Source organism: Prunus dulcis, chromosome 6 (assembly GCF_902201215.1).
Source record: "Prunus dulcis chromosome 6, ALMONDv2, whole genome shotgun sequence".
Lineage (NCBI taxonomy): Eukaryota > Viridiplantae > Streptophyta > Magnoliopsida > Rosales > Rosaceae > Prunus > Prunus dulcis.
Window position 1 is genome coordinate 28,784,238 of NC_047655.1, and position 12,398 is coordinate 28,796,635.

At 33.6% G+C, this 12,398-nt stretch overlaps 1 protein-coding gene across 1 annotated transcript; it reads right to left on the reverse strand.

Annotated features, from left to right (window-relative positions):
- Positions 1-7,364: 7,364 nt before the first annotated feature.
- LOC117630627 (KRR1 small subunit processome component-like) lies at positions 7,365-9,846 on the reverse strand. The gene is made up of 6 exons (XM_034363322.1): positions 9,762-9,846; positions 8,633-8,775; positions 8,169-8,258; positions 7,794-7,841; positions 7,658-7,702; positions 7,365-7,523 (listed from the first exon to the last, which is right to left on the reverse strand). Exons 1-6 carry the CDS (start codon positions 9,844-9,846, stop codon positions 7,365-7,367), a joined length of 570 nt encoding a protein of 189 aa, XP_034219213.1.
- Positions 9,847-12,398: the final 2,552 nt, after the last annotated feature.

Below are 12,398 nucleotides of genomic sequence, written 5' to 3' on the forward strand. Positions count from 1 at the left end.
TAAAGTTTTTTTTTAAAATTTTAAAAACCCGCATCCCATTTTTGGTGCTCGCCCAAATTTTTTGATTTTTGCACGACGAACTGTTGGTCGCGCAAACTTTGGAGAGACGAAAAATTGGTTTGTAGCACAATATTTATAAAAATAATTGTTATGAATAATAAAAAATAAAAATATTTTATTTTATGATTTAAAATATAATTAAGGTGAAAGCTACTTAATAAATGTATATACTATTCAATTTCTTAAGTGTTATACGTACAAAATAAATAAATTTAAAGCTACTTAATAAATAAATAAATATATATATATATATACACACACACACCCTATTCAACGATCCAACCATAAGATTTGTTTGTATATACTTCAAGATCGTATACCCCAAAAGTCGCAAAAAACAAACATTCAGAAATCTAGTAACGGGACAAAACTTTTCGATAATTATAAATGAAAAATCACGATTTAACGGTTATTTTAACTCCGATTTTGATGATTTTTTTATAGCTACACTGCTTGACCCTATATGAATACAATGACTGAATTTGATCTTCAATTTAAAACATTTGCACTAGTGGATACCACAAAATCTTATGTTATATTTAACGAAAGTATAAATAAACCTTAATTGTTAGTGAATATAATGTTTTGATGGCATATGCATTCTACGAAACTAGTTTCAACGATCCAACCGTCGAACTTGTTTTTTTATACTTCGAGATCATATACGCCAAAAATTGGAAAAAATAAACATTCATAGATCAAGTAACGGGACAAAACTTTTCGACGGTTATAAATGAAAAATCATGATTTAACGGTTATATTAACTCCGATTTTGATGATTTTTTACAGCTACACTCCTTGACCCTATATGAATACAATGACTGAATTTGATCTTCAATTTAAAATATTTACACTAGTGGATACCACAAAATCTTATGTTATATTTAACTAAAATATAAATAAACTCTTAATTGTTAGTGAATATATTGTTTTGATGGCATACACATTCTACGAAACTAGTTTCAACGATCCAACCGTCAAACTTGTTTGTTTATACTTCGAGATCATATACGCCAAAAATCGGAAAAAATAAACATTCATTGATCAAGTAACGGAACAAAACTTTTCGACGATTATAAATAAAAAATCATGATTTAATGGTTATTTTAAATCCGATTTTGATGATTTTTTACAGCTACACTTCTTGACCCTATATGAATACAATGACTGAATTTGATCTTCAATTTAAAATATTTACACTAGTGGATACCACAAAATCTTATGTTATATTTAATGAAAGTATAAATAAACTCTGAATTGTTAGTGAATATATTGTTTTGATGGCATATGCATTCAAAAAAATTAGTTTCAACGATCCAACCGTCAAACTTGTTTGTTGATACTTCGAGATCATATACGCCAAAAATCGGAAAAAATAAACATTCAGAGATCAAGTCAGGGGACAAAACTTTTCGACGGTTATAATGAAAAATCAAGATTTAACGGTTATTTTAACTCCGATTTTGATGATTTTTTACTGCTACACTCCTTGACCCGATATGAATACAATGAAATAATTCGATCGTCAATTTAAAATATATATTTTCTAACAAAAACCCAATCCGAACAACAAGAATAAATTTTTCTAATAAAAATCAGATCCGATCTAAAATAATAAATTTAAAGCTACTTAATGAATATATATACCGTTTAATTTCTTAAATGTTATGCATACAAAATAAAAAACAAAAATAAATTGGTTTAGGTGACAAAATGTTTGGATTACGTCATGCAAAGATTTTAAAAAATAATTTTTTTATTTTTATAAGGACTTTGCGCGACGAAGTTTACTTTTTGTCGCGCAAACTCACTTTGAGCGACGAATTATTTTTCGTCGCGCAAGACTTTGAGCGGCGATGTATTGTTGTCGCGCAAAAGTTTGTCCCGCAAAGTGACTTTGCGCGACGAATTATTTTTCGTCGCGCAAAATTTGGTCGCGCAAGACTTTGAGCGACGAAGTTTCAAGTTTCGTCGCGGAAAGTGACTTTGAGCGACGAATAGTTTTTCATCGCGCAAAATTTGGTCGCGCAAGAGGTTTTTTTTACTAGTGACTTGGATATCCAGTTTGGCGGCTTGGGATAGTATAGCTCCTCCTGACTTTGGAGTAAATATCAAACTATCCCAAATAAGTCTCTTCAATGGTTGTGCACGTACCAAAATAAGATTTGCGAACAGCGTTGCGGTTCATATAAGCCAGCATTTGTGCTAATAGTTTGTTTTGGGCTGTTTTCAGTGTTAAAAATTGCCCATATATGATATACCCACACCAAATCCAACCCTTTCAAATTGAAACCCAGGAAAACCTAACCCAGTCACCGCTCTCCTGCCGCACTGCCATTGCAACATGGGATGATATGTTTTCCTTTGCTTAATCTTAATCCACATGAAAGCAAAATTCTTTTTTCTTTTTTCTTTCTGATCTGGGGCAATATATCTCACTACTACATTTTACACTTTGCGCGACGAAGAGAATTTCGTCGCGCAAAATACATTGTAGTCGCACAAATTTCAGCGCGACAGAAACTTCGTCGCGCAGAATCCGTCGCGCAAAGATCGTGAAGAAAGACTTTGCGCGACGAAGACATTTCATTGGTCACACAAAGTGACTTTGCGGGACGAAAAATATTGGTAGCGCAAAGATGTGCGCGACGAAATACATTGGTCGCGCAAAACTTTGCGCGACGAAAAACATTGGTCGAGCAAAGTCTAAAAAAATTTTAAAAGAATAAAAAATTCCCGCGTCCAATTTTTGGAACCTACCCAAATTTTTTGAGTTTTGCGCGACGAAATATTTTTTGTTTTAAATTTTTTTAATTTAAAATAAACTAATTTAATAGTTTGCGCTACGAAATATTTTGTCGCGCAAGGTTTTTTACTTTTTGTTTTATTATTTCTTTAATATGAATTTATTTATATGAATTTTTTCAAATTTTTACTTTTTAAATTTAATTTAATTGTATGATTTCTTTTTAAAATTACTTTAATTTAAATTGATATTAATTTTTACTTTTTAAATTTAATTTAATTGTATGATTTTTTTAATTACTTTAATTGAAATTGACATATTCAAAATAAAATTACATATGAAAAATAGTGATTAAATTATCCAATAAATATATATATATATATATAATATTCAAAATGTACACATAAATTAACAAAGTACAATAATAAAATCCTAATACAAGCGTGTTGTGGTGGTAGTGGCGGAGGATATGTTTTGATAGCTTCCTAATCCTCAACTTTAGCCGTCAAAGTCTCGATGATTCCCTACAAAAAAAATAAATATGGTCAAATAACCACAAAAAAAAAAAAGAAAAGAAGAAGGCATAATCTCCCCTAAAATTGTTATACCACAAATCCAACCCAAACTCCAATCCCTCCCCTTTACTCAACCCCAAAACCCACACAAACTCAAAATTAACTCCAAAAACACATATTAATGATTTGAGAATATACCTTTTGGCAAGATTGAGAGTGAATGAGAATGAGAGGGAGAAGTGAGTGTGAGAGAATTAGAGAAGATAGTGATGAGAGAGATGAGAGAGTGAGTGAGAGAGAGTGAGAGATAGTGAAGAGAGAGATGAGAGATTAAGTGAGAGGAGTGAGTGAGAGAAATGGTGGGATTTGGGGAGAGGGAAAGAGAAAGGAGAGGTAAGAGTAGAGAAAGGCATTGAGAAAATGGTGGAGTTATTTCGGTTTTAAAAACCGTATCACTTTGCGCGACGAAAAATATTGTTGGTCGCGCAGAGGTTTGCGCGACGAAAAATATTGGAATATTAATCGCGCAACCTTTTGCGCGACGAAACATATTGGTCGCGCAAAGTCTAAAAAAATTATTTTTAAAAAAAAAATCCCCGCGTCCCATTTTTGGTACCCGCCAAAATTTTTAAATTTTTGCGCGACGAATAGAGGAATATTGGTCGCGCAAAGTCAAAAAAAATTATTTAAAAAAAAAAATCCCCGCGTCCCATTTTTGGTACCCGCCAAAATTTTTAAATTTTTGCGCGACGAATATAGTATTATTGGTCTCGCAAAGTCTAAAAAAATTATTTTAAAAAAAATAATCCCCGCATCCCATTTTTGGTACCCGCCAAAATTTTTAAACTTTTGCGCGACGAAATAGTATTATTGGTCGCGCAAAGTCTAAAAAAATTATTTAAAAAAATAAAAATCCCCGCGCCCCATTTTTGGTACCCGCCAAAATTTTTAAATTTTTGCTCGACGAAAAATACATACTGGTCGCGCAAAGTCTAAAAAAATTCCCGCGTCCGATTTTTGGTACCCGCCCAAATTTTTGTGAGACCAAAAAAATATATTGGTCGCGCAAAGTTTTGAGCGACAAAAAATATTAGTCGCGCAAAGTTTTGAGGACAAAAAATATTGGTCGCGCAAAGTCTAAATTTTTTATATTTTTTATAAAAATCCCGCGTCCGATTTTTGGTACCCGTCCAAATTTTTAGAGTTTTGGGCGACAAACTGTTGGTTGCGCAAACTTTTGAGAGACGAAAAATTGGTTCGTAACACAATATTTATAAAAATAATTGTTATGAATAATAAAATTAAAATTATTTTATTTTACAATTTAAAATATAAATAAGGTTAAAGCTGCTTAATAAATATATATACTATTCCATTTCTTAAGTGTTATACGTACAAAATAAATAAATTTAAAGCTACTTAATAAATAAATATATATACACACACCATTCAACGATCCAACCGTCAGACTTATTTGTATATACTTCAAGATCGTATACCCCAAAAATCGCAAAAAACAAACATTCAGAGATCTAGTAACGGGACAAAACTTTTCGATGGTTATAAATGAAAAATTACGATTTAACGGTTATTTTAACTCCGATTTTGATGATTTTTTTTACAGCTACACTCCTTGACCATATATGAATACAATGACTGAATTTGATCTTCAATTTAAAATATTTACACTAGTGGATACCACAAAATCTTATGTTATATCTAACGAACGTATAAATAACCTCTTAATTGTTAGTGAATATATTGTTTTGATGGCATATGCATTCACCAAAACTAGTTTCAACGATCCAACCGTCAAACTTGTTTGTTTATACTTCGAGATCATATACTCCAAAAATCGGAAAAAATAAACATTCAGAGATCAAGTAATGAGACAAAACTTTTTGACGGTTCTAATGAAAAATCACGATTTAACGGTTATTTTAACTCCGATTTTGATAATTTTTTACAGCTACACTCCTTGACCCTATATGAATACAATGACTGAATTTGATCTTCAATTTAAAATATTTACACTAGTGGATACCACAAAATCTTATGTTATATTTAACGAACGTATAAATAAACTCTTAATTGTTAGTGAATATATTGTTTTGATGGCATATGCATTCACCAAAACTAGTTTCAACGATCCAACCGTCAAACTTGTTTGTTTATACTTCGAGATCATATACGCCAAAAATCGGAAAAAATAAACATTCAGAGATCAAGTAATGGGACAAAACTTTTCGACGGTTCTAATGAAAAATCACGATTTAACGGTTATTTTAACTCCGATTTTGATGATTTTTTACAGCTACACTCCTTGACCCTATATGAATACAATGACTGAATTTGATCTTCAATTTAAAATATTTACACTAGTGGATACCACAAAATCTTATGTTATATTTAACGAACGTATAAATAAACTCTTAATTGTTAGTGAATATATTGTTTTGATGGCATATGCATTCACCAAAACTAGTTTCAACGATCCAACCGTCAAACTTGTTTGTTTATACTTCGAGATCATATACGCCAAAAATCGGAAAAAATAAACATTCAGAGATCAAGTAATGGGACAAAACTTTTCGATGGTTATAATGAAAAATCACGATTTAACGGTTATGTTAACTCCGATTTTGATGATTTTTTACAGCTACACTCCTTGACCCTATATGAATACAATGAACTAATTCGATCGTCAATTTAAAATATATATTTTATAACAAAAACCCAATATGAACAACAATAATATATTTTTCTAATAAAAATCCGATCCGATCTAAAATAATAAATTTAAAGCTACTTAATAAATATATATACTGTTTAATTTCTTAAGTGTTATATGCATACAAAATAAAAAACAAAAATAAATTAGTTTAGGCGACGAAATGTTTGGATTACGTCATGCAAAGATTTTAATATATATATATATTTTATTTTTATAAGGACTTTGCGCGACGAAGTTACTTTTCGTCGCGCAAGGTCACTTTGAGCGACGAAGTTACTTTTCGTCGCGCAAAGTCACTTTGAGCGACGATGCATTGTTGTCGCGCAAAAGTGTGTCGTGCAAAGTTACTTTGCGCGACGAAACAATTACTTCGTCGCGCAAAATTTGGTCGCGCAAGACTTTGAGCGACGATGTATTGTCGTCGCGCAAAAGTTCGTCGCGCAAAGTCACTTTGAGCGACGATGTATTGTTGTCGCGCAAAAGTGTGTCGCGCAAATTACTTTGTGCGACGAATGTTTTTTCGTCGCGCAAAATTTGGTCGCGCAATACTTTTAGCGACGATGTATTGTCGTTGCGCAAAAGTTTGTCGCGCGAAGTGACTTTGCGCTACGAATTGTTTTTCGTCGCGCAAAATTTGGTCACGCAATACTTTGAGCGACGAAGTTTTTTGTTTCGTCGCGCAAAGTGACTTTGTGCGACGAATAGTTTTTCGTGGCGCAAAATTTGGTCGCGCAAGGGGTTTTTTTTACTAATGTCTGGATATTATTTGACCGCAAAAACCTAGCCACATGTATAGCCTTGAGCTTGGGCAATATATCTGGATATTTATTGTCCTTTTTTATTATCTGTTCCATTGACCTCTTTGGGGAGCTGCACTGCATGAAAGCCTTTTGCATTGGAGTCAAATAAACTTGGGAATTATACTCTCAATCTCAACGCGAAAGCCATGTAGAGGCAGTATTATCAAGGCAAATCCGACGTGGAATTACCGTAATGTTATATTTAAATAAAAAAACATATTTCTCCCAACATCTCGCTGCACTATGCTGCATTAATTAAAAATAAAATAAAAGCTGTATAGGTGATAAATAAAGAAAGGCCGTCGTTAATACAAACAAGAGACGACCCCACAAATAAAAAACTGACTTGTCCTCCTTTCATTTATGTTGGAGTCTTTTTTCCTTAAATATTTCATTCCTAGTTATTTAGTTATAGAATTGATCGTCTTGTACTAGTGTAGTGTAAACTCATGGATTAAACGACCACAACTGGAGCAGCAGAACCCAACATTAATTTTCGAGATTGTTCATCATAACCTCAACCCCTCAACACCTTTAATCGCTTGAATGTAATTTGCAAGCCTCCTTACACGAGGTGCCGGAGGCATATTATGAACAATGCAGTCTTCCACAATCTTTCTAACTAGCTTCATTCCTCGAATTGGACCCATAACGGCAACCATGTCATTCTATTCATTTACAAGCAAAATAAAAATCATTGAAAGTCATAACTCTCTTCTCACTCCACCTGGACGTGTGGGAAGACCAGATAAAATAAATTTCCAAACACAACCATCAAAAGTAGGAAAAATAACACACTAACCTCTGGGCAAAGATAAATGTTACAGCATGTCAGTTTTTCAAGTTCCTGCATCCCAATTACATTGTAAAAACAAAAGAACAAATATAGAAACGACAAGCAAAAAAATGTAAATGTGATCTAGGAAGCTGTTGTGCACCTGTACCGGGAGACTCATGAGCAGTTTTTTCCTGAAAACATACTTATCCTGCACACACACATTACAAGATATTTTAAAATTAAAAAAAAAAACATATAACTAAGCTTTTGCATATGTCCAGCATAACGAAGAGTTGTTGGGTCATAATTTTTGTAGGATAGAGAGCAGAACACCAGAAAGTCCATATTCCTCATTATTGTCACATTAGTTCTTGTATCACCATACCCTAACCAATTCTAAACCTTTCTAAGGTCAAACAACAACTCTAAATGCCATGTTATAGTACTCCTGAAATTTAAAGATGCTGCTTCATGACTACATAAGAATGCTTATAAACGAAATAAAAAAATAGAAGGAAACTTAAGAAATACCTACCCGCTTGATATCAAATTTTTGGCAAAATCCATCGAAAACATACCCAGTGTAGACGAGGTAGCATGGCATTCCATTCAGTACTTTTACTGCCTGGATCAAAATGATACTGAAATCAGAAGTTTAATAAATAGAAGAATTCTTTTTTCTTTTTTTTTTTCCCTTAAACACTTCAATGAGAATAGAAAACCTTGGAGGATTCAAGCAAAAAGGAAAGCCAACGTAAGTTTTTATAATTTAAGTTAGATAAATTGAACATAAGCTTTTCATTGAGATGTAAATATTCTAACATAAAATAACATATATAAGCAATTAGCATTCAGCGTCCAAATATGATTGGCATGCCGTTGCCTTGAGGGAGATGAATTACATTGAACTAATAACTTACTAACTTAGCAAATCAATTGAACTTGAAGAATAGATAGGTTACAGATAAGAAACAATAACATAAGATTTGACATTTGTACCCGAAGTGGAGGAACTCCTGCTGACAAAAGTCGAAGAAGATATCTAGAGTCGAGAATAGCATATGAGTCCTTAGCCTTGGTTGTAGTGAATGTGATGAAATACTGATAGCCTTGGTTGTAGTGAATGTGATGAAATACTGATCCTAACCATGGTTATAAAAAATAAAAAAACTTAATATGTGCATAACTAAAAATACTCAATATGAGCACAAATTTAAAAGCAACATTTATTATAACATACCAAATCCAATGCACATGAAATGCCATACTCTTTTAAAGCAGATTTTAGCACTGGCCAAGCTTCTTGCAAATCTTTTGCTGTGAAAAAACAACGCCAAGACTCATAGGTAAGAAAGCTTTGTTCTTTTACAAAATTATCATAGTAATAGTCATATTTAAGAAAACTCATGAATGGAATAACTTAGATGGAAAATTAAACAGAAAATAGGACACAAAGATGAAAGAGTTAATTTCATACACAACAGCCTTGACAATTTGAAATAGTCTAATCCCTTTTATTTCAATTTCAGAGACGATTGTTTTACTTCATCTGAGTGGCCCAAACACAGCAAGGAAGAATTACAACACCCATGTTTACCATAATTTTTATTTTCATCAGATATCTATGATCAGAATGAAACAGATTGGGTCAGCAGTCAGAACCCAATATGTATATATAGGTGCATGAGAGAGACAATATATTAAAGTGATCAATGATTTCTTCTAATTATTTGGCTCTTCTAGAGTCTTCTATGTTGCTCACATCCAACCCCCCACCCCAAGTAGCGGGCTGCTGCTGCTTCTTCTTCCGTGAGTTACTGCTGCCTCAGGTAAATCTTATTGCTCAGGTACCTACTCGGGAATTTTTTTATATAAAAAGGAAAAAGAAAAATAGTCTTGGTTTTTGTCTGATTTATGGTTGTAAATTAGCATAATTTAATCAGGGTTTTAGATTTACTTTAATTTAGCCATTAAAACTAGGCTACGAATTTCATCCATCAATCTCATAATCATTACTAGAACAAAATAAGAAAACGAAATGTTATTTGCAGTAAATTGATGAGAAGGGCAACAAAAAGGAAGAATAAGAAGAAGAGAGAGATACCCTTGCATATATTAATGGGCATACGGAGAACGCTCAAATCATATGGGCAGTAGGACTTGGCCTTCATGTTGTAGGCGATTATCTCCTCCATGTTGACCTTGTTTGTCATCGTAGCTAATTGTTTGGATACTTGTTCAATCCCTAGCCTACGCACAGATAAAGAGAATGTTTGGGTAGTTGTTGAAAGCCTATGACAGGCAGAGAGAAAGAGAATGTTACCCTAGGCAGGCACAGACACAGAAAAAGAGAATGAGTTTCTGTCAACGCCGTGAAAAGTAAGAACGTGTTTTTTGGTGGGGTATTTATACGAGGGTGACGTATAATGGATTTTGATGATTTTGGTAATTGCCTAGACTATTGGGCTTTTAGGGTTTAGGGATAATAGCTCTGTGATAAAGTAAATCACTATCTATTTCTTATTTTTCCTTATTGTTTTGGGATAATAACTCCTGACTTAATTATCCTTTTTGATATATCGATCCCGGTTTGTTTTGGGATAGTAGCTCCTGACTTGCCCTTTTATATATCCCAGTTTGTTAATATCATGCGTCCAATTCTGTATTGATTATTTACAGTAACTTGCAGTCTGCCCCTTTCAATTGCTTCAGACGGTATATTCAGTAATAGGCTTCATCATGGTATAATATATTTTCTAACAATGATGATGAGGTAGAATGCCAAAATATGAAGTCTGCTGTGCTTGAAGATTTGGAAACCTCTAATAATGTCGACCAAGAAAGCATAACGAGTAATGGTTCTCCAGTCCCTGCTTCTAGTGAATCAAGAGGCTCCAAGCGTCTGAATGAGGATCAGGAACTAAACATTGATAATAAGAGGGGTCGAACCGTTATAATAGATAACGATGATGACGCTCCACTGAAAGATATTTCAGACTGCAATTTGATAAAATCTGAGGACCAGTCCAAATGTGGATGCGAGTATCTGCATATCTGCCAATGGTGGTCTTCCTTCACATTGTCTGAATAAGGTCTACTGCACTGCTTGTAATAAACTTGCTGTAGAAGTGCGCTCACATCCACTTCTGGAGGTGATTATTTATATTTTGTATAACTTTTTCATGATCATGGAGGTGATAGAATGTATTAAACTGATCACTGGAAGGAAACTGATATTATAGTTTCTAATGAATCTATATCCTCAATAGAAAGACCTTTAACTTTCTCATCACTTTTGGCTGTCATATGTAATGAAAAAAGAGAAAGGAAAGCTAGCTCTTGTTAAGATTTTATATTGTTAGTAATCTTTCTAAACCGTTTAATGCTTATAAGTTTATATATTTATTTTAAGTAAAAGCTAGATCTTTTAGTGACCTAAGAAGGTGCAGAACTAGATGTTGCTATCAGGTATAATGGTATTTATTACGCTGATTTCTAAGTGAATTATTCTTCTCCTCTCTCTCTCTCTCCCCCCATCGCTGAAGCATGATAGTTTATGTTTGTTAGCATTTTGAACTCTAAACAAGTGTTGAGATTTGTTCTTAAGCATTAGGTATTTTTGTTGTACTTACTGTGTTTCTGAACATATTTGGACTTTGTTCAGTTCTAAGAGAAGAGAAAGAAGAGAATTAGGAGGATCATTGTGTTAGTGTTTAATAAGCTTCTGATAAAAATGGAGGAAAATGAGTATATTGAAGAAGAGAGTGAAGGGAATAATAATGCTCTGTAAAACTTTTATTTTTTGTTGTTGTATATTGAGCTGTATATGTCAAGTCCTATGAGACTTAACAAACCGTTTGACTATTATAGACAGCTTAGCCTATGAGCTAAGTATAACACTAAACCAGCAATTACATACTAAATCAGTTTACCATTTTGCACATTAACACTCCCCTTCAAATTGTGAACTGATTTCACCCCAAGCAATTCTCTGAGATAAGAGAATTGTTCCCTTGCCAAAGCCTTAGTGAAGATGTCAGCTACTTGCTCCTTTGTAGGACAATAAATCAAGTTGATTACACCCTGTTGTAGAGCTTCTTTGATGTAGTGATACCTCCGGTTTATGTGTTTGGTTTTCTGATGAAAGATCGGATTCTTGGTGATAGCAATGGCTGAGGTGTTATCACAGTTTAGGGGTGTTGCCACAGTCTGCATTTCACCAAAATCTTCTAACACAAACCGTAACCAAGCAGCTTGTGCAGTTGCCTCTGATGCACTCACATATTCTGCTTCAGCTGTGGATAGAGCAACACATTGTTGCTTCACAGATGCCCAAGAGAATACTCCACTACCGAATGAAAAAGCATATCCCGATGTACTCTTCATATCATCTTCTGATCCAGACCAGTCACTGTCACAGAAGCCTACCAAAACCGATCCTTCTCCTTTCTTATATTCCAAACCAAAGTCAAGTGTACCCTGAACATACCTTAGTACCCTTTTGGCAGTTCCATAATGTTTATTTGTGGGCGAATGCATAAATCTAGCCAACAGACATGCAGCATACATTATATCCGGTCTAGTTGCAGTGAGGTAGAGTAGACTTCCCACTAGTTTTCTGTATTCAGCTTCATTTGAAGCTCCACTTTCATCATCTCTCTTCAATTTGTCAGCTGGTACAAGAGGAATACCAACCGGTTTACAATCCTGCAGACCAAACCTTTTCAAAAGTGTGGAAGCATATTTCTTCTGGTGTATGAAAATG